The sequence below is a fragment of the Phaethon lepturus genome, unplaced genomic scaffold (genome assembly GCF_000687285.1).
Source record: "Phaethon lepturus isolate BGI_N335 unplaced genomic scaffold, ASM68728v1 scaffold12604, whole genome shotgun sequence".
In the NCBI taxonomy this organism is placed as follows: domain Eukaryota; kingdom Metazoa; phylum Chordata; class Aves; order Phaethontiformes; family Phaethontidae; genus Phaethon; species Phaethon lepturus.
This window is the reverse complement of record NW_010535579.1, coordinates 111,234-134,747: the sequence shown is the minus strand read 5'-3', so window position 1 is coordinate 134,747 and position 23,514 is coordinate 111,234. Positions and strand designations below refer to the sequence as shown.

Sequence of the window (23,514 nt, the reverse complement as noted above, 5' to 3'; positions counted from 1 at the left end):
TCCACAAGGGCTCACCCCTACATAAAGCAGTTATCAAAGGGACAGGCTGGATTTGGGCTTACTAGAGAGATGGGAGCACTGCCATCATACATTACTCTTATTCCTGTTGTGCTGCAGGTTTTAAACATCAGTAGACAAAATTCTGTAGTGTCCATTGCTGTCAATATAGATCTGCTGAAATAATGGAGTTAGGCCTGTTTGTACTTATTAAAATGAGAAGAAATTGTCCCACTGATAGGCTTAACTTCATAGTGAGTAAAGAACTCCAGGCTCAATTGATGTTATGAAGTGTTTTGCTATTGACTTCAATAGTCTAACATTTCCCTCTTACTTGATTTGAATACATTTACCTTTTAGGCATGAGATTCTTCGTGAAACACAGAAGGGTGGTAATAGCACAGTGAAAGCTTTTTCTCCAGGGGTGATGAGGACTTGGGTGGTAGTTTCATTTTTTTGGTTTGGGTTTTTTTGTTGGTTTTCCTTTAATTCACTGTGGGCAACTGCCTTATATACAGCTCTCCACTTAAAATGGAGAAATGTGGACTTCATTGAAGAGGGAAGGTTAAGGACTATTTGAAGTCTGGAATGATATTTTTGCCACTTTCTTCTTTCATGTATGTATGTTTTCTTGACTCAACCTTTTACTATTCTCATCTTGTAGCTTTTCTTCAAAATTGCTGTGGTAAAACATCAGTGCAGTAGCATGTCTATGGATTTCAGTTTTACAATATACTTAACATAGCAGACCATGTATTACATATGACTAAGGTGAAGCAGACTGCTCTTGTCACCTTTACTCTAATAGAAATATATGCACTCTTTGCGTAATACACAGTTTAGACACTAATCCTGAAGTTTTCTTAATAAAAGTCTACAGCTGGAGAGTTGATTTGAGTTGTGAATATAGATGAATGTCTTAAGGGAATCTGGTGTGACTGGTGGTCTTTGTCAGCTTGTGAAGCTCTAAAAGTTGTCAGTTGAGAATAATAGGACTAATACATTCACATGGAGGTTTCCTGTTTGTCATCTTAAGTATGCATAAAAGCTAAGAAAACAAGACAATACTCTGCTCAAGAAGTAATAATCTCTTTTTAGACTTAACTTTTTATAGTTTTTATATTTAGTTTTATAGAAGTAATTTACCTCTTTTTAATGTTTTAGAATTGAGGCTCTAGTTTGTTTAACAAAACTATTTAACTGCAGTCTGATTTCTAGCTTGAAGTATACTTCTGAAAATGGGGAATAATTTTTAACAATGGACCATTTTATGGGGAGGGCAAAAGAAGTTACTTTCTGAGAGCCTATTTTAACTGAACTGCACTGAACATTAAAGGGTAGAAATAATGGAAAATAAGTGTACCTTGTTTTGAATCTGAAGAGAGTTATTCAAAAATTGCCAACTAAAGTTCTCACACTATAACATGCAGTAAAGTGTACTTTTATAGGTAACTAAGTAAAAAGTCTTCATGTACCACTTTTATCTGTGTTTGGATAGTGAGAATCCAGTTTTCTTTCAAGATAGTTGTTGGGGGTTTTTTGTTGGGATTTTCTTTCTGTCTGTCTTTCTGTCTTTCTGTCTTTTGTGACTTAATTTCCCAAATCAGGACACTTATTTTTTTCACTTTTGGACAACTTTTGCCAGGGGCTATAACAGTGTTAATATCTTAATTGTTAATATTTGTTCTAGTATTGACTTTACTTTGCTTCTGTAATTTTTCCTTTCCTTTTTTTTTCCTTTTGTTTTTATTTCAGCTGAGTTTTCAACATAAGATTGGTATCCTTTACTGCAAAGCAGGCCAAAGCACAGAGGAAGAAATGTATAACAATGAGATGGCAGGACCAGCTTTTGAAGAGTTCCTTGATCTGCTGGGCCAGAGAGTACGGCTAAAAGGATTTAGTAAATACAGGGCTCAGCTAGATAATAAAAGTAAGTTATGTGTCTGACCTATGGTAGAAACTATAATTATCCAGTTGATCTTCTGCAAATCATGGTTTTTCTTTTCATGCTCTTGACTTTGGGTTTTGACTAGTAAAAATATACGGTAAATGAGGAAGATGAAGCATATGATAAAGGCATGTATCACACCTTGTCTGAAAGTTTATTTACTTTTTCTGTGGCATTAGTAGAACTGAAAATCAAAGCAACTTATTCCATTTGTTTGTACTTAGTTAAAATCGTACTATGTGAATGATATTTTTTTTATATTTCAGAATTTCCCAGCTACACTTTAATATCTTATTCTTAAAAAGGCAAAAGATACGTATTTTAAAATATGAAGTCATGACAAAGGACCATTTTCCTGATTTCAACTAAACTTCTGTGCTTCTTTTTAATCAACATATATATTGATGTTTATATTTGACGAACAATCAAGTTTCCTCAGTTTTCTAGTTTCTCACACATGCACAGTAAGCATGTTATCATTTTGGCAGTTGATAAACATTCATCTACCTAACCACTGTGTTATTACTGCCATTTCCTCAGGTCTTTCAGTCTCCCTAAGTGCAATAGTGTAATAATTTAAATGTACAAATTTGTTGGGTTTTGTAGCAAAAATAGGAAGTGAAATATTGCTGTTAAAAAAGTCAGTGATATGTTAACACGCTTCTTTTAGCACTGCTTTTCACTGCCCTTTAATTTACCTCATTTTTAGTTTAATGTAGTTTTAACAGGATTTTGACAACTGATCACTACTAGCTGTGATCTAAGGATATCTAGGTATTCATCTACTTTATTGTAACATGTTATTTTTATAGGTATGAAAACTAGATACAAGGAAGACATTTTTTACAATGAGGGTGGTACAGGTTGCCCAGCGAGGTGGTAGATGCCCCATCCCTGGAAACATTCCAGGTCAGGTTGGACAGGGCTCTGAGCAACCTGATCTAGTTGAAAATGTCCCTGCTTATTGCAGAGGTGTTGGACTACGTGCCCTTTAAAGGTCCCTTCCAACCCAAACTATTCTACAATTTGATTTGTATCCTTATTTGTGCTGTAGCTTGCATATTGCATCCTGAAAATAGAATTTTTTTTATATACTGTATATGGCCTGTGTATGATAGAAAAGGAATATTTTTATTGGCAAAGTATATCTTTTTACACTATTAAATCCTGCTACTTGTGTGTGTATTCTACTAACTCTTCTAATTAAATGGGAAAGTTTCTTGAACTGTTGGAGATAAACGGTGAAGAAGGAAGTTTATAAAGATGTATTTAAAGGAAATTAAGGGAAGATCTTTTCTTGCAAGAGATATTTTGCCCTTCAGATAGTCACAAAGATCTAGGAATTGATAAGTCCTCTTATTTGCTTCTCTGTTCCTCCTGCCTCTTATCCACCAGTTCTTAGTGGTTCTTATCAAAAACACGCAAGAGATTCCTACTTTAGCATCAGTCTCCATTTACCTAGAATACATCTGGATTTTTATTTTGTTTTAAATGGTACATTTGAACACTGATCAGTGTCGTAGCCATAAAAGGATTTCTCTTCTTCAGGTTGTGCCCTGATGGACTGTCATCTGTACAGTATTAGGAGAGAGACTTAATGATTCATATTGGAAATTTTTTGAAATGTCTAGTGTGTGTACATTGTAGTTGGCACCCAGGGCAGATAAACTGTCCATAGGCCAATTTCCAGTTGGAAATGAGACATGTGAGGTTGCTGATAAAGCCTCACATTTTTTCAATCAAGGGAGACCAGCTTTGCAACTCGAGAAATCTTACACATTCTCCATCTCTAGTAGTGGTGGGAAATGATGAAAAAAGTGAGCTGAATCCTGTGACAGATTCTATTTTATGACTTGCAAGCTGGGAAAGCTGCAATTCCATAGTCCTATCAACCTGCATAACCACACATTTATTTTTATTAACATTATTGCCTCTGCTTAAATCCATGCTTGTTTCACTTTAATAATTCAGGCTTGATAGAGACTATTGCATGCTATTTCAGTACAGAAGAATAACTCATTTTTCAAATTAATGTGTAGAAATATTTGTTAACATACTGTGGTTGTCATACTTCTGGGATGAATTGATAAATGAGGATGAAAAATTCAAGGAAGTAAGGGGTGTTTTGGTTTTGCCTTTTTTTTTCCCCCAATCAGAGCATGAACGAATATCACCTAGTAATTTTTACAAATGAAAATTTGTCTGTCAAGCAAATTCAGTTTCTGTATTTGCCATGCTTCAATATGAATGTATATTGCCGATTGGCATTGTGTACATATCATTCTGTAACATAATTTTAATGTTTTACTAATGCTGTGTGCCGTTAACGATAGTCATAATAAGTTCTCATAGTTTGCAACAAACAGAATGGAATTAAGAGAGTTCACAAAGATACAGCCTTCAGTTTTATGTTAAATGTAAAAAACCTGACTTAATAATCATCTTTCTTGTGTTATACTTGTTGTACCATTATATTGAAACAAGTATTACTGCATGTTGTATTTATAACTGGGTAATACATTGATCTGACTGCCTGCAGGTTCAGAATAGTGTAATAATTTCATCTCTAGTAGCTACAAGTTTGGTAGGCATAATGTTTCAGTAATGTTTCTTGCTCAGTTTTTGTAGGGTTCACATTTATTAAGTTTTTCTGTTCTCACATGTTTCACCAGCTGTGGGTTTTTTCTTTAAAAAGTTAATTTAAAAAAAAATTTGGTCTGCTTATTTAGTGTTTTTATAAGTAATTAATTGGTCCATTTCTTATGAAAGATAGAATGTAGAATATTGTGGTGTGTTGACCTGTCTGGCAGGTAAGCTGCCACCCACTTGCTTGCTCACACACCCCCCAACAGGATGGAAGAGAAAATCAGAAAGGCAAATGCAAGAAAACTTGTGAATTAAGACAGTTCAATAAGTGAAAGAAAGGAAAAAAACAAACACACTGCTCCCCCCCCCAAAAAAAACCCAAAACCAAACCACAAAAATTCCACAAAACCCCCACAAATTTCTTTATGAAGAGAGTGGTCAAGCATTGGAACAGGCTGCCCAGGGAGGTGGTGGAGTCACCATCACTGGAGGTGTTCAAAAAAATGTGTGGTCATGGCACTTCAGGATATGGTTTAGTGGGCATGGTGGTGTTGGGTTGATGGCTGGACTTTATGATCTTAAAGGTCTTTTCCAACTTTAATGATTCTGTGGTTCTGTGAAAAAAAAACTAACGTACCACTACAAGAGTCAACCAACTGACCAACAAAAAAAACCACACAAAAACAAGTGATGCAAAGACAATCACTTGCATCACTTCATCATCAGATGATGCCCAGCCAGTCTCTGAGCGACAGCTACCATGGAAAAACTCTGTCTGCTCAAGTTTTACTGCAGAGCATGATGTTGTATGGTATGGAATATGTCCTTGGTCAGTTCGAGTCGGCTGTCCTGGCTGCGTCCCCTCCCTCTTGCCCACCCCTAGCATACTCCTGCGGTGGGGGACAGTGAGAAACAGAGAAAGCCCTGATGCTGTGCAAGCGCTATTCGCAATAGCTAAAACATTGGTGTGTCATCAACACGGTTTTGATCACATATAAAAACCACAGCACTGTATGGGCTGCTATGCAGAAAATTAACTCCATCCAAGCCAGACCCAGTGCAAATGTGAAGAACATGTGGAATATATGAACTACAAACTTTTCTGCCCTTCTTATACCTTCATTTCCTTATACCTATAAAGAGAGAAATGAAGGTAAAAAAATTGAGGAAATGTTACAATTTTATATTTACAGAGGAATAGTGCTGTTTCACTTTCATTTAGTAAAAGGTGCTTTTCTGAAAAAAAAAAAAAAACCAAATGTTTCATAACTGGAAAAAAAGTCTAGCCAACGTCTCAAACTTTGTGAAATAAAACTAATGTTCAGAAAGGAATGAGATGCAAAAATGTCAGCGCAGATATAATTTTTTTCACTAAGATTGTCAGCAGAGTAATGTTTCTAGTAGCAACTGTTATGTAAATTTAATCACAGTGGGCCTTAGTAGGTGTTCAATAAAGCATCTGTTGAATTAGAAGATTTCAGCTTGCTTAGTGTAAGGGACTAAATTTCAGAAGAAAAACTTGCTAGCTTATTTCCAAAGTCAAGGTGCTAAATCAAAAGTATTCAACTAAGTAGGATGTTGTATTAGGAAAGCATTGATTTAAGGGTAAGGAACCTGCCTTTCTGTAGCAAGTATTTAAAGGCACTGTTTTGTGCAACATCTGTTCAAGATAATTTGAATTTATTTAATATATAATTGCAAAAGGAGTTAGAGAGTAGTTGTATTTCACAGTATAATTTATTTCCTCCTTCCATCTCTTCAAAAGTCTCTTTCTAAAATGCCAGGGAAATGTTATAATGGAATTATATTTTCAACAAAGATTTTAAAATAGAGGCGTGCAATAACATTTGCTTTTCTAAGCAATGTTTAAGAAAGAAACTTCAGTGGAAATTACGCTTCCTCTTTCTTATGGAGCTGTAATTTATATTACATCAAGATTAAAAAATGAAGTTAATTTTATTATTGTACAAACATAACTGATGAAACCAGTTGTAATATGAATGTCTTCAAAATTGTACACACACATAAATATTTTCAGGCTGCAGATACAGTGTGATTACTGTTGAATTTTACACTTAAGCGTATGTTTATATACTTTTAATCAGAGAACTAACATGGCCAATCAATTTCTTTTGGAATACAGTTAGTATTTAAAACAACACAAGTCCCCAAAACCTTTAACAGTGTGTGGAGAAGAGTGCTGGAGAATGCTTATTGGTGTAGATAATATAAAAATATATTTTAAAAAATCGTGAACATGGAAAAATATAAGAAAAATTGATAGTTGCCTCCATTTGATAGGGTGTTTCTAACCTACTGCTTTAAAGTTAATTGTACTTACTTAAATATTCCATACATGTTAAAGAGAATAAAAAGGGTTGATTAATTTATGACTATAGAGTAAAACTCATCTAATTTGCTGTAAACATTCTGAAATGCTAACTCTATTAATAAACTTCCTAGATAAAAACAATAAAAATACTAAGTCATATCATACATGAAATGTATTTTAATAATTTTAAAATATCTGAAATTTCCCAATGAAATTATTTGTCATTGTACTACAATGTATTATGTACATATTTCACATTTTAAAAATACCTGATCTGCAGTACATTTTTTATTGTCATATTTGAAGTAGCATTATCAGTTTATTTTTTGTAAGGTATTTTTCCTTATTAATGTTTTAAATAATGAAAATATATATTCTATAAAACTATACTCAAGTAGCTAAAGGGTTTGTTTTGTTTTTTCATGAAATGCCAATATATTCAAAATTAGATCTTTTATGTCCCATGGACAGCGAACTCTTTGGCAATTTCTTGCAGGACCCTTCTATGTCATAATATGAAACTAAAGAGTAGATCTTTAGCTGAGGTAAACTGTTTTTGTTCTACTGAAAAAAGTTTTAAATTGCATTACTAGATTTAAATCATAGCATGCAAAGAGTGGTGCCCTAAAAAGTAGTATGAATGTTCTATTTTACTGACCTTCTTGCGCTTAAATCCATTTTCAGCTGATTCAACAGGAACTCATTCCCTGTATACTACCTATAAAGACTATGAGTTAATGTTTCATGTATCAACTATGCTTCCATACATGCCCAGTAACAGGCAACAGGTATGTTCTTTGACTCTTCATTGTAATTTTACATTATAAATGTTTGACATTGAGGGTTTTTTTTAAGAGTATACTGATTTAAAGCTGAATCATTTTAGATGAAGTATGACTCAATTGTATTTTTTTTTCTTGAAATATTGTAAGGCATTCGAAATCTCATAGGATTTCTTATACTATATAATTCAGAAAGTTATCCTGTCTCCCCCATTTCATGATATTATCAAAAGATAATGATGCCTGTGGTGAATGAGTTATTTTCAGTTTGGACTGGATTTACATCTTATGTATGATTTAAAAGTTGAATGGAATGAAGCTTGAAAATAGTCTTATGGTTAAAATACGCATCCAATAAGATTTTTTAAATTATTACACTTAAGCCTTATATTACAGATCTTGAAATGTTTATTAATGTGTCAGCTTAGTAATAAATGCTTAAGTGTATCCTTAAAGGTGTTTGCTTGTGAAGACAGAAAACTGCAGTGTACTTACTTTATTTCTGGAGAATTTCTTTTCCTTATGTAGTAATTCAGAATATATTTAAAGCATTAAGGATGGCTAAAAACCAGCACAGCATCCAAAGTGTGTGTTGCACCAGTAAGGTTACTCTGTCTTGCCTGTCTCAGATGTTTCTTACAACTGAATTAAAAAGTACAAGCACATTTGGTATAATATATCAACATTAACACTTTAAAAAAAAAAGCAATAGAATTGCTCGTAGGTCAGACTCATGATAGTTCATAACTTTCTGTGCTACTACTCTGCATTTTTCTACATCTGCAGAAATAAGTATTGGATTTATTAGTTTTAGAATAATAGTCTGTCATTGCCATGCAAGATATAAAGATTTTGGTAATTTTGGAGGGTTGTCATGAAATAAAGATGCTATCTCACTTTCTTTTTGAACAGCATAGAAAAGATGGTTACTGATTGTTAAATGATATGTGAGTTGTATCTTTCGTGTCTACCCTATCAATAGGTCTTGTGGGAAGAAAAAGAGATGTGTCAAAGCAGCAAGAAAAAGATAAAAGAAAATTATTAAAATTGTTGAGAGGATAAATGAAAATCAAAATGGAAGAAAGTATATAACGTATTTATGTATTTTAAATAGTGCATAATATTCTGAACTGTTTGAACAACTGTTTCAAGTGAGCAGTTAAGATAACTGCAATTTTTACTCCATTACACTTAGGAATTATTTGCAGTTTAAAGAAACTAAGTTAGGAATCAAAAGACAGAAACTCTTCACCATATGAACAATATGAATGTTTAGATGACCACATCTTAAAAAGCTTGGTTTTCAGAAGACAGAATGTTCAGCTATATCACACACTCAACAGTGCCAATAGCTAGTAATCAGGGTATCAGATCATCATCACTGATTTGATATTGCTCCTCTAAACTTTCACTTACACCTTATTACAATACAGGATTAATTTAGTAAGCACACTAGGTGTTACTCTGTAATAAGTCATAACAATCTTTGATTGGAAAGCACATGTAAATAGGGAAAACTGTACACTATTAAGAAGATATAATACACTGAATGAGCTTGCCTTAAAAGGAAAAAATTAATATTTTCATAGCTAATCACAGGCACCGACAGTAAATATGGCCTTACTTGGAGTTTATTACTCTTGTTGTTTCCCATGGCTTTCCCTTGTTTGTCAGAACAGGATATAATTCTCTTGCCATGATCCACTATTTTTCATATTGTTTGCTGTTTGTCAGCTTCACTGCTGTGTTGCTCAACTACCACCTGTTACTGTCCTTTCACTTCTTCCTGTTCCTCCCTTTCATTCTCATAATTTCCTTCTGTATCGTTCTTTATAGTCAGGTGCTGATTCTTGTGTATAGCAAAATCTTCCAATTTTGACTTCATGGTTTTCCCCAGCAACAAGCACTCTTTTCCACGGTGTTTTAGCAAGCTCTCATGATTGTCACTTTAACAGGTTCAATATTTAGTAGAAGCACCACGTTGTTACTCATGGCTTTCCTGGGATCAAAATAATGTGGTAGTTTTCCAAGTTTAAGTAGTATACCTATCTGAAGACCCACCACATTATTTTTTTAGGTGCTGGGATCTAGCAGTATTTGCACAGCATGGACACTATCTTAATGAAATGTGACAAGTGCACCCAAGTGACCAGAATTTAGCCAGCCTTAATGTGCAAAAGGGATCTATAATCATTGTTTAGTTTTCTTCTATTACTGTTTAGTTCCAAAATACATACTGACATGTGAAATGTATCAACAGTGTTATTTTTCACAAGCTAGGATAAAATTCAATTAGGTCTTTTTTTCATGAGACATTTTAGATGCTGAAAACCACAGATGCAGTTGCATCAGTTGTGCTCAAGACAGAGGTGCTGAGGAATATGAATGTCGTTTGTCTCTTCAGGATTTGGCTCACTAACTTTAAATAGCCAAGTAAGGGGAAGTTAGGGACCATGGTAATTTTCCCTTTAGGTTATGTTAGCCATGCAAATCCCAATTCAATAGTTATTTTTTGCTAGCATATTGTGTATGTACTGGCAATGAGGTTACTGCATCCTGTCCCTATGTCCCTTGTTTGGTAATGACTGGGCAAGGTATTGAGTCACTCTTCATCATCTAGGCCTATGACCTTTGAAGAGCAAGCACTGGGCATTGCTTATATTCCAAATACCTGTGAGCCAAAAACGGGCCACACCAGAACTGTTTGTTGCTTCTTCCAGGACATAACTACACCCTGCTTGGTCCCTGATCAGGACATCCCTCTAGTTTTAGAGCCAGCAGGAGATCCAAAGAGCAAGGTAATCTTCATTTTGGCTGCAACATAGGCTGGGAACTTTCAAGTCAGCTGCTCCTTCCCTAGGACAGAAAAGACTACCAGCCCTGGTGTGGCCAGTTTCTTTTCCTTTACTGGCCTTTTCTTCAAATCATAGTTCAAGGCTTTCCCCTTTAAACTTTTACCTTTGCAACATCCCTTCCAAAGCATTCCCTTGCAAGTTTCCTGTTCACACATTTGCAGTCTGCTTGTGTACACGTGGTCAGCATGTACATGCAAATCAGTTCAAATAATAAATCCAAATCAGTTCAAATAACCAGTTTTCACTTGATTTAATGAAAACTTAAAAATTAAACAGATATGCAGTAATGAAATAAACTTTTTGAGTTTAAGCTACTGTTAAAATGGTTGGGATAACAAAACATGTGGTGATACCAAACTCGGTTTAACCATACCTGATGAAATATCTTTTGCTGTTTGTTTTGGTACTGGTTAAGAACACAAATTAAAATAAAAATTTTGAAACCACTTATTTTAGAAATGTACTAAAATAAGTTTGAAGATGTTCTTATTTAATTTTTAATGTTTCATCATTTAATTGAATGAAGAATATATTTCACTGCTGTTTCAACAAGAATTCCTTGTTGTTTCGCAGTTTTACTAGGCAAATAAAATTCCACAGAAGTGGGTAGATTTTTATGGCTGGGCATAACCTGTAAATATGCTAAGTTTTAAGACAGTACTTTTTTTCAGAGATGCATATCTGAAAATTAAGAATTAAGTAGTTAAAATCTCAAAATTAATATAATAACTATTTCTGGATATAAATAATTTTAATCTAATGAATTCTGCTTTTCTAACATATTTTCCTTACCAGACTCCCCTTTGCGTGTCTTGTATTCTTACACAAAACTTCACTGATTTCCTTTTGGCTGCCCATCATACTTGATTGGGTTAATTTTCAAATTCTACTATGCCAATTTAGACTGATACCAAAATGATGTCAAAGTGTGTTTGATTGTCTCCTTACTGTAAGTAATCCTCTGTAATCTGTGCACCCTGTTGAGAGTTATATTGTGTTCTGCATTGGCATGAGACTCTTTAAAGTATGTTAGAAAGGCAGATTAAAATCAAATTAATAATACAACCACCCCCAAAAACCACAAACGTGAGCAGACCTCAAAATGGGAGAGGAAGGGGAAACTGAGAACCTGAAATAAAAAACAAACTAGGATGTAAAAATTGGGAGGAAAATCTAGATTATAGAATGGAAACTAGAAAAGTGTTTTTTATAAATCTTTTTGCTTAGTTCCGGTTTCCTTCAATTCCTTTTTCATTTTCAGTATGCTATCCTTATCTCACATTTCCCAGGGAAGTATGTGTTCCCTCCTTCTTCTCCATTCAATACTTTATTCTTTTCCTATTCCTTTATCCTATTCAGAGCACTTCTTTCCATCTTCCAGATCACCCCAGTTTACTCCTCTCCCCTTTCCAAGTTCTTTGCATTATGATACTCTGTGCACAGCCATGACTGTGGTTTGCCTTTGCCATTGTGTTTGATTTCACTGACCACTTATGCATGACAGTTATTTATAACAATGTTACACTGATTTTATTTTAAATTGTTGAAGAAGTCACTAAGATCTCTGCAAGCTTGGTAAGGTTCTTAAAAATGATGACCTGACTTTCTGTTTCCTATTTTTGTGCCTCTTAGAGGTTTAAGCTCTTGAAAAATAGTTTAGGGATAGGCTATGGGAACTGCCATAATTTTGAAAAAAAAATTTTTTTTTGCTAGTAAAATTTCAAACATTTCTACAACTTACCTCTTATTAAGTGACTGCTATTCTTGCTTAAGCAACCTATGATGGCAAGCAGAACCTCCTAAAGAGGTCTACAAAAGCAGAAAATGTTCTTGAAAACAATGATTGTCTTGAGAAATAAATATAACTTTAAACAGGATCTAGCTTTCTAATTTTTGTAATTTTGCTCTGTGGAATTGTATAGGCATAGGCATGAACCACTACAGTAAGAGTAATTGGGCAGTTAGTTATATAACAAAGGCAGAAATTAATCACCTTGTATCTCATAATTGGAAGGTTTCTTACAAATTTGACTGTAGTATAAATTCCAACCTGGGTGATAATAATAACCTCTAAACATGAACTTGTGCTTCACTACTATGACCTAATTGTATGGTTCGCTAGCTCAGTAAATTAAAATATACCTGGCACACTTAGTTCTGTGATCAGTTCCACGCAGTGTACTTCTACTGTAATTTGTACGCAACAGGGTGTATATCTTAAATTGCTCAAATAGCCAGTTATTTTTATTTTAGTCTTAACAACCTGAAAAGTTGACTGAGCGACATGAGTTATACCAAATGTTATTTTCTGTTCTTATATCTGCTTTAAAGTTTCATCAGAAGTCTTACTTATTTAATCAGCATAATTTTGATTACATTTAAAATAATATAGATACACTGAGGGCTTTAAAATTATGGCTTTGGCCCTTCTTACTACTTTTAGAAGACCATCTTTCATGTTATTTTAGGACATATAATGAAATATATTTATGGGTCTTAGGCTTTAGCATGTCCAACTATGCTTTTTTTGTTGGTAGCTAAAATACTAACTTTTAATGAAACTGAGAAAATACAAGCAAATACTCTTATTAGAAAGACTATGTTCCATAAAATCAGCTCAATAGAGAAATTTTTACTTGTTCTGTCATAAAGTTTTCAAATAAATTTATTCTTATATCCTTTTTAGTTACGCGTGAGCTAAGGTAAAGCTTTCTGTGTCTGTATGCTACTAGTTGACAAAGCAAGGTCTTTAGCAGACTTTGAGTGGATATTTAAAATGTAACACATGCTAGACTACTGTATATCCATGATATACATGGATGTTTTATGAGCACAGGTATTTAAGAAAAGTATAAGAAAATTTGAGAGGTACAATATGAGGAAAAGTTCACTTTTCCATGAGGAAAGTGAACATCATTTTACTGTGGTGTTTTGTTGGGTGGGGTTTTTTTTTTGAGAGAGAAGTGGTTCCTTATTGCTGTAAGTGTTTTGTAGTTTTTATTTTAGCCTGTAACAATGATTTAGTACTTTAAATTATTCCTTAAAGATATTTTGGTGATAAAAGCTACCAATTACAAGAATAAGTTTTTAATTAATGAGTTTCTAATAGCTGTTGTTTCTCCATGAGTATTCTGTGTCTCAGCTCTGTTCCTCAAGTATGCAGTTGTTAAAACTTGGATGAGTATTCATGATAATCTATTTTTAAAAAAATTAAGATCTTAATATTAAGGACAATGTTTAATAAAAATGCAACATGGAAAAGGAAGGTTTCTTGAGAAAGCAGTACTATATTTTTCATATAGAAGCAAATTTACACTGTAAATAGGGAACTGATGTACAGTTCTCTGGATAGTGAGAAATGTCAAGTGATGTAACATTTTTTTAATTACCAGAAGTGGTGCACTAAAGTAGGAGAAATATATTATTCTCATAGAATAAAAGATAACTGAGCAGAAACTATACAGAACTAGTGTGGGGATGTGAGAGAACTCGCTAGTATTTTTGTGAACTTAGCTCACTTTCCCTATCTTTTTGCAGTTCAGTCCGATACTCTTTATAGCTATCCAGAATATGATTAATTAAAAGTTATTTCTGAAAAATTAAGCTTAATTTATTTTGGTTTGGGGTTTTTTGTTTGTTTGTTTGTCTAAAATAAAGAAATTGTAATTCTTTCTTTTATAACTAATTTTTCAATGCATGTTTCTTGTCTAGCTGCTAAGGAAAAGACATATAGGAAATGACATAGTTACCATTGTCTTCCAAGAGCCAGGAGCACTTCCTTTTACTCCAAAAAATATTCGTTCCCACTTTCAACATGTATTTGTCATAGTCAAAGTGCATAATCCTTGCACTGAAAATGTGTGCTATAGGTGAGTAGAGTCTTATAACTATTTAAGTTTTTTATTAAGACTGCAACAGCCTCTTCTAACAGTTTTGTATTTCCTAGAGAGATTTTGTATACAGTTTAAAAATTTCTGCTGCATTTTCTGTGAGTTTGAAACCCCAGTGTCTCCCTTACACACATCTAGAGTTATGAGGCACAGTTTGTAGACGTAAATGGGTATATGCAGAACTCTGTATTGCCAATTTCTGGGCACAACATGGGGATATAACGTGTTAGTGAAAAATTGCAGACATAGCAATAGAAGTTAATTTGTAGTGTGCATTTCCTTTTTCAAAGAAAGTGATTTAAAATAAAGTATTCTAGAAGGTTATTAACCTGTATGAATCCCAATAGGACACTGGTATGAGTCATGGCCTTTAAGCACATGAATGAGGAATTTTGGGGAGTCTAAAAACATCTCAAATTTCAGGTGACCTTAACTCTCATGTTTAAGTTACTGCATCGTGAATTCTAGCAAGGTAACTGGAGTGGAAGCATAGTTCTGAACTTATTGGGAATTCTGCAAATAATGATAGGGACTTGAAGCATAATGGTGAAGATTTAGCATATATAAATATTGTTTACTTATTGTTTAGAATGAAATTAATGTACATCATAAGATTGGGTCATATTACTGTCTTTTAGCTGTCTTTTAGAACTTAAGCTATCTTTTAGAGCTTGATTTTATTTCAGTAGCTGTTTTGTGTTTAATAATACCTGACATTTCATAAGTTACATTTTTCTTATTACTAAATTATGTCTGTCTGTCATCCCAAATGTGACTGCATTTCAGTCAAACTAGTCATAGTTTTACGTAGTTTGTACAGTATTTTGAAATCCTTTTTCAGTTGAAATACATTATGTAGATATCAATTTTAGGTATAATTGTATCAGTGAGAAAATACTGCTGTTTCTTTTACATCTTGCTGTGAACTCTTCATAGAAAGAATCGCAGGTATTTTGAAATTTTATTAATATAGAGTAGGCAACTTAAACAGTTGCAGAATGCTCCCATTATAGACACATTTGACACTGATACTTTTTCTTTGTCTTCATACTTCATTGTAGCCTAATGTCTGAGGATTAAAATAAATTCTGTTTCTATTTATATATTTTTTAGTTTTAAGATCATGCAACTGAGTGACAGCTGAAAATGACAGTCAGACTTACATTAAAAAAAAAGATTTAAAAAATACTTCTCTCATGTCTCACAAAGCATTTTTTTATTATTCCATTAAAGAAAGGAAACTGTGACAACCTAAGAAGTCGTCCTTGATATTTTTCGTGTTAGTAAGATACTTCCATAATGTCTTTTATACATTTAAAAGAAAAAAGCCATTTTAAAACAGACAACCCAATCAGTTTTCTTAGGTGTGTCTAAAATGTCTGAAAATTGACGTCAAAGCTAAACTAAACGGTGTAAATGGACTGCGCAGATCACAGTTCTGCTTATCATCTGATTTTTTTTTTTTAGGCATTAACCATTATATTTTGTTATTTTTATTTCCAGTGTTGGTGTTTCACGATCAAAAGATGTACCTCCGTTCGGTCCACCCATTCCCAAAGGAGTAACTTTCCCCAAATCAGCAGTCTTTAGGGACTTCCTTTTAGCCAAAGTTATTAATGCTGAAAATGCAGCACATAAGTCAGAAAAATTTCGAGCCATGGCCACAAGGACACGTCAAGAATACTTGAAAGATCTGGCAGAAAATTTTGTTACCACAGCTACAGTGGATACTTCAGCAAAATTTAGCTTTATCACTTTAGGGGCAAAAAAAAAGGAAAAAGTGAAACCAAGGAAAGATGCACATCTATTCAGTGTTGGAGCAATTATGTGGAATGTGATTGCACGAGATTTTGGCCAGTCTGCTGACATTGAATGTCTCCTTGGAATCTCCAATGAGTTTATCATGTTGATTGAAAAGGAATCAAAAAATGTTGTGTTTAACTGCTCCTGCAGAGATGTTATTGGATGGACGTCTGGATTAATGAGCATCAAAATATTTTATGAAAGAGGAGAATGTATTCTTCTGTCTGCAGCAGATAATTGTACTGAAGATGTAAGAGAAATTGTTCAAAGACTTGAAGTAAGTACAGTTTCTAGACTGGTATTCCACATTTTTTATGAAGAGTTACTTGTCAACATCTCCTTTGAGATATAATTAAAAATGTCCTATGTTTATACTTTGGGAGTGTTTTCAGTCTTCAGAGAGCATTACAAACAATAATCATCACAACTGTGTGCAAGATAAATGTTACCAACCCATTTTCAGGGATGAGGAATCTGATACCGATAATATGATAGGCTTGCCGAAAGGCCACGGATGGTTTCAGTGTTGAAATCAAGATTGAAAGGCTAAGCTTTTGTCTTCTCTTGCTGTAGCCTGTTCTCAAATCACACCTTTGTAGGTAGAAATGTACCTTAATTTAAAAATATACAAAATCTTAATGTGTAAGATATACACACTTGGACTTTTTATAATAACCCATGTGAATATTAGCAGAAAAATTTGTATACGTGATTCTGCTGATTTGTTCCTCTATACTGAGCAACTGCAGGAAGTAAGGAAGACTAGACCGATTAATGCCAATTTTTACAGCTGACTGGATAAAGTTTTTCAGATGCTCGATGACCCTGTTAGCACGACTGTCCTGTAACTATTTCAGTTAGTACAAATAAACTGACAGGAACTCCAAGGTTAAAGTGCTGATGCATCTACTTCATGTGGTTACACTTCACCCTTTGATTGTAATTTAAGTGATCTAGATGGTCTCACTTTTGACTATGTTAGAAAGCCTCGTGCTGAAAATAAATTGTTATGCTTACCATTTTCAAACTGCAACAGTTGGATTGCAGCTGATGTTTTAGGGCCTCTGTAGTTCTGCATTTAGCATTGCTCAATATCGTGCTCTAAATAATAACCTTTTTCTTCCAATGTATAATTAATATTTCAATAGATGAATGTCTTTAAACTCTTCTTGCCACTGTTACATTATCCTTTTCATTGAGGTCTTTTAGAGAGATATTTCCCTTCTGAAAAACAGAGTACCCATAGTTTCCTCCTATTAAGTATGGCTAAATGAGCAATATAAATTGCTTAACACAGATGGAAAACAAGATTCCAAGTTCTGTCATCAGTGATGACAATTTCTTTTGCTGTTTTTCACTTCTTCATTTTTACAAAACATGGAAATATCCCAGTTGCTGATGATAGATCTTTAAAATTCAGTAATTAAAAACACAAAATGAAATGCTTATCTATATTTACTTGAATACTTCCTCTTTTTTATGGTCAGATTTTGGGTTAAATAATTACAAATCGGCTTAAAGTCTCAAAAAATTAGTATCAGTTAATGCCAAGTTAACCCGAATATTAGGTTTAAGTATCTATTCCAGTGAACTCTGCTTTCTCTCTTTCTCTGCCACCTATCCAACTTTCACATTGCTTAAAAGAATTAGCTGTCATTACTTGTCTTTAAACTTTCTTAATCCCCATGTCTTACCTCATATTTTTCTCCTTTCTCCCTGCTTCTTCCTCTCTTTTGAAAGCTGCATATTAGTGTTATTCTGTAGTTGTTTGACAAGTTGAATGCTTTCTAAACAGTCCTTCTGTACATTTTGATATAGAAGCTCAGAGATGACCATTACAACCACTAAAAAGGTATTTAAAACTCTGATTCCACACTTCATATGCATCCTTTAAAACCCTTTAAGTGATCAGCTAAGATCAACAACCACATGTGCCAGCAGATGCTAAAGATGAAAGCTCAAACTGTGACATAATATCAAACTTACTTGACCAGATTAAACCTTTTCAGTCACTAGTAAAAGCATTTCTTAAAACCATTGAGTAAAATGTTGCCATTATTAAATGAGATTTGTCAAAGAAACAACTACATTTTATTGCCTGGGTTTTAATCATGCAGATGAATAGGAAACCTATCTGAATATTCAGATAAAGCAAAGATGTGAAAAGCTGAGACTGTAATTTTGGTTTGAAGCAAAAGAATCAGTTCAGGACTAAAAGAAGAGCTGGGATTTGCCAATCTAAGAGTCAGATCTGTATTTGTGGGGAAGAATATTTAGAAATATAAAGTAGAAAGACCAGCAGAAGCGAACTATAGATTAACTTGGTGGGCTGTGTTTGAAGGTGGAAAAAGCAGTGGTTCTGAGCTTTATGGTAACAGAGAATGGCAGAGTGATATAAGATAAACAAAAACCCTGAATGTATCTTCAGACAAGAATCTGAGTAGACAAAATTTCCTTAGAAGCCTGCATACTAAAAAAACTCTTTACCTTCTTCATGGGACTTAGAGGTTGTCTGTCTTTTGATTTCATCTGTATGAACTGCATTTGGAGAAGCTGGCTCTTAGTTCATGTACAGCCACATGGTCAATGAAATGGCAACCAAGTAAGCAGAATGACCTATTTTGACGTGGAGTAGCACTATGTTTTATGTGATGTTACTATGTAACATGCAGTGCCACCTTTTAGGGGATATACTTGTGGAGGACTTGATCTCCTGGAATCCTTTCCATTGAGAATAGATGAATCTTTGGCAGGAATGCTTATCTTCCTTCTCTGTTAACCTTTGAAAATTTAACTAACTTGAAAAAGAGATTTTTGAGTGCTCTGAGTTGGGGAAATCCATATCCTTTGACTGGTGCATTCATTCTAGAATTCATTCTATCATTGTGACATAATGATAAAGAGGTGTCGCCCCTCCCTCCCCCCGCCCAGAATATTGTGTGGTTTCATAAGGATAAAATTCCATCCCTCAGCTGGGCTCCTGACTCTAATAGCATGTACTTCTTTTCACTGCATGACTAAATATTGTATATATTTTAGAAACTTGTGACAGAAGTGTAGGGATTGGAAACTAGTGGAGAGCTATAAATTTCCTTTTCACTTATCTAGTTCTTAAATTATTAAAGTCTTGTTGAAAATTAGTGATGACTGAAGATGAACCTCAGAGCTGGAAAAAAAAAAGAGTTAAAGCTTAGTGCTTTCAGCATGCCATATAGCTCTAATACTATATGCACAGTTATAAACACAGCAGAAAGTTCTGTTTAAAATGGAAAGCTTCAAAAGATACCAAAAACTCAAGAGCTGAATAATGACAAAGGACATGGCTGCTTTTTTTGATAGGAAGAGCCAGAACATGATTTTGTAAATAAAACCTTCAGAGTACATTTTGGACATCTCAAGAATGACTTTCACATTTTAAGTTTGAAGCCTACATCTTCAGAAATAACTGGAAGGTTTATGAAGTCAAAGTGCTACAGTTTAAGTACCTAAATTTGGCAAGCAATGATTCTCAGAATATCAGATCCTTGCAAGATCTTCCTCCAGTGTTTCACATCTCAATGAAGATTAGCCCTTAATGAATGAGGACTAACTATATTTCATTACCTTGTGTTTATCACAAGTTACAAGTGTGAGCGTGGACCAGCTCCCTCAGATGAGCAAAATTACAATAACTCATGGTTTTGTGGCACTTTGCTTTCACGTGTGCAAGTTCTAATTTTTTTGCTGAGTGACAGATACCCATATAGAATTATTCTATAAAGTCAATAGTGCTTTAAAACTTACTAAGGTACTGAAAACTGTGAACACTGAAAACACAAACACTCCAAAGTTTTTTCCAGTCAGCTGTTGGATTGGGAAGGGAGTAGAAATTAGGCCTCTCATCCCTGACTCTATAACAGACTTGGACAAAAGATTTGTCTAAACAGGAAGTGTAAAAAGGAAGTTACAAAAGTAACTTACCGCTTAATATTTGCTATGTGTTAAGTGCCTTTGTTGGTGATGGAGACGTACTTTCATAACAGTCACCAGTGAAGGAGACATTCCCATCCATTCCCTGCCTTTGGAACACTATTTTAAAAAGCACTCTTTCAACTGTGTCATCCCTCTGATCTGTCTGCACGGCTGCACAACTGCTAATGCGATACAAGGGACAGCATAGTGGTAACAGGGTCTTAGATCAGTTTAAACCTCCCATGAAACGGCACCTAGTCAAATGCCTCTGACTTGGGTAGTGAAAGGAGTGGTTTTGTGACAGCCTTACCCAGTCACAGTGCCAACATCTCACTAGCTGCACAGTCCCACTTCCTCACTGTGCAGCCCTGAATTAGGTTGGGTCATGCTTCTGTGGGAAGCACACAGTAAGCTAGTGAGCTAGACTGCCCAGATTCTGGCTCAAATAAACAGTGGAGGGGGAGAACGACTCTTCCAAAATAACCTCCTGAATTATGCTCAACCTATAAAAAAACCTCTGCAAAGACCTATCCTATACACCTGACTATACAGGACACTAGCTTCCAAACTTAAGCACCTTAAATTAGATGCCTAAAGTTGAGTGTGTATCTTTGTAATGCATGCTAAAAGCAACCATAAACAGCATGAACAAGCTGTGTGGAACAAGGTACACTGTGGAACCACTCTTAATGTAGAAACTCCTGGGAAGTTCCCTTGATCTGTACTGTAACATATGCATCTTTAAAGGACAGATATTTGCCTTGCTGGAGTGTTGTAAAGCACTGTGAGATCTTTGAGTGATACACATTATGAATAAAGATTTGTTACAATTTTTGATTTTATTTTTTTTTCAGTGGTTAAGTTTTTGTTCTTAATTGTACTAATGGAGCTAAAATACATACTGGTTATGAGACACTGATGAAAGGAAATGATAGCATAACTCACAAACTTAGCTTGTAATGCAGACTAGAGTTTTGGTTTTCTGAGTCTGGTTCAGTATCCCAGCACACATGCTACTGTATGATTAATTTTTACTGGGAAAAACTGTTGATGACTTGTTACTTGGTATATAAAAACAAGTCTGCTTAGCAAAGTCTGAATTTGAATGATTTTGGCTGCTCTATGTAATGAGAGAATTACTTTTCATTGAATATTAAGAAAGTAATTTTTTTGTTTCTAAGTTTCCCAGTGACATTAAAACTCTTATGCCATTTTAGTGATGTCCACATCTGGAGATGGTGGTAGTTAGAAATATGACTACAAGGCAAAATAAATGAAAATTTTCTTCATTGCTATGGTCTTGAGGAAGAAAAGCTGCGAGAACTGAAGCGTTTCGCTCAGTTTGGCTCGTGTTGTATCTCAAGTTTAATACTGTCTAATACTGAAGAAAAAATGCCTATGTACCTGCAGTCAGACAGCCAACAAGAATGAAGTAACTGGCACGATAGCATTTTGCCTGCTTTGTGTTTTGAAATTAAAGCAGCTGTTAAGTTTTCAGTAAGATATAAATGGAATAAGATATCAATAAGATATGTTAATATTGGGCAAGGGGGAAGGAACTTGACATGGATCAGCTGCTTGCTCTGGGGATGTAAGATTTTTATCATTGTGAAATGTTCTGTTCACTTTGTTCTATGCAGAAACCTTCATTTAACCACAAATGTCAAAATAATTGTTAGTATTAATATGTTAAAGAAATGTAATGTCATGCCATATTCAGCTTTATAGTATTTGAAAACAGATTTGTTTGCGTGTCCAAAGAAGTGAGTGTCCTGACAATAGTGTAACAATCTGATACTTCTTTAGATAGTGACCAGAGGATGTGAAACTACGGAAATGACCCTTCGGAGGAATGGGTTGGGCCAACTTGGATTCCATGTGAACTTTGAAGGGATAGTGGCAGATGTGGAGCCCTTTGGTTTTGCATGGAAGGCAGGCCTACGGCAAGGGAGCCGCCTGGTTGAGATCTGTAAAGTGGCTGTGGCAACTTTGACTCATGAACAAATGATTGATCTTTTACGTACATCGGTGACAGTAAAAGTGGTGATTATTCAGCCGCATGAGGATGGAGCACCTAGAAGGTAACGAGCAGTCATTCTCAATGTGACATTTGTATCTGTTTGTTTGGGGTTTTTTCTCTGCTACTGCTTAAATTATGGCTCTTTTATTGGAGGTCCTCAGGAAATGAATATTGTCTCTCATGTTTGGTGATATTATTGAGGCTCTTGAAGCAATTTTTTTCCCGAAAACTCCTATTGGCTTGTAATAGCAGATAAAATTGGATCCCATAAGAAATTTAATGGGAAATTTACTTTTATATGGCTTCGAAAGAGTAAGAAGTAAACTTTAGTGCATCAAGACTGACCTGTTATGAAAGCTGATGCTACTCCTTTTCTTCCACAAGAGGATTTTGTATTTTAATACTAATTTTGAAAATTGGGAATTCTCTGAAAACTGTACCTTGTCTGTCTTTGACATTTCTCTGTCAGAAAAAGAAATCTTTTATTTTTTCTTATGTTGAAATTTTAGCAAAAGTAGTGAAGTACTGAGTTCTGGACATATATGGTATGAAGTCTTGGAGTCCTTCTCAATTTTAGAGATATCTAACTTAGTCATATTAAATAGTGAATTACATCAAAATAATCAGTTAAAGCAAAGAAATCTTGCTGCAACATGAAATAAATACTCACACACTCAGGAGAAGACTGTAATGAAGATTATTATAGTAACTATACCATTGTTTTCAGGGATGAAATGCAATTTTCTTTCACAGGTGTTCCTTTTTTGGTAACAGAGGTTTATGCTTTTCTCTCCATTTCTTAATATTATGAGGTAGAGAAGTAGTAGGGAAAAATTAGAACTTTATAATAATGTGACTTTATTTCTCACATACCTTGTCTAGGCACTGTTAATTTGGCTCATTCTAAATGAGAACTGTACCAGAGTAAATTGAATTACTTGTCTTCTTGTAGAAGGCCAACTTCAAATCTCTTGTTGATTTTTAATTTAACAGAAAAAACATTAGATGTGTTGCTTTTGGCAAGACAACAAGCCATAAAATTTTACGTAGCATGCAACACTATGAAGTTGGTGCCAACTGTACGCGAATACTGTTTAATTGTTGGCAGTTCTCCAAGTAGTCATTGGCCTGATGAATGACAAAGTCCCCTCCCCTGCCTCAACCTTCATGTCGATGTGTTAGGTTCCTTTCTGAAGAAAATGCCTGTGAATGTAGAATACCATCATTTTGCTTAGTTGGATAGAATTTACAATTAAGCCTCTCTTTGATTAGCTTTGCTATTCTCACCATCTGCTTCTGGGTATGAATTTTCACTGACTTGTTTGGTATACAAGTCCAAGCTGTTTACAG

General features: G+C 34.4%; 1 protein-coding gene across 1 annotated transcript in view; it reads left to right on the top strand.

Moving 5' to 3' along the window:
- Nucleotides 1-1,752: 1,752 nt before the first annotated feature.
- The window catches only part of SIPA1L2 (signal-induced proliferation-associated 1 like 2), a gene marked incomplete at its 5' end in the record, with an annotated part of 71,508 nt that continues 49,746 nt past the window's right edge, over nucleotides 1,753-23,514 (top strand). The window contains 5 exons of the mRNA XM_010285884.1: nucleotides 1,753-1,927; nucleotides 7,548-7,651; nucleotides 14,212-14,369; nucleotides 15,894-16,470; nucleotides 21,951-22,225. Coding sequence (XP_010284186.1) covers nucleotides 1,753-1,927; nucleotides 7,548-7,651; nucleotides 14,212-14,369; nucleotides 15,894-16,470; nucleotides 21,951-22,225 — 1,289 coding nt within the window. The remainder of the gene's footprint in view (nucleotides 1,928-7,547; nucleotides 7,652-14,211; nucleotides 14,370-15,893; nucleotides 16,471-21,950; nucleotides 22,226-23,514) is intronic.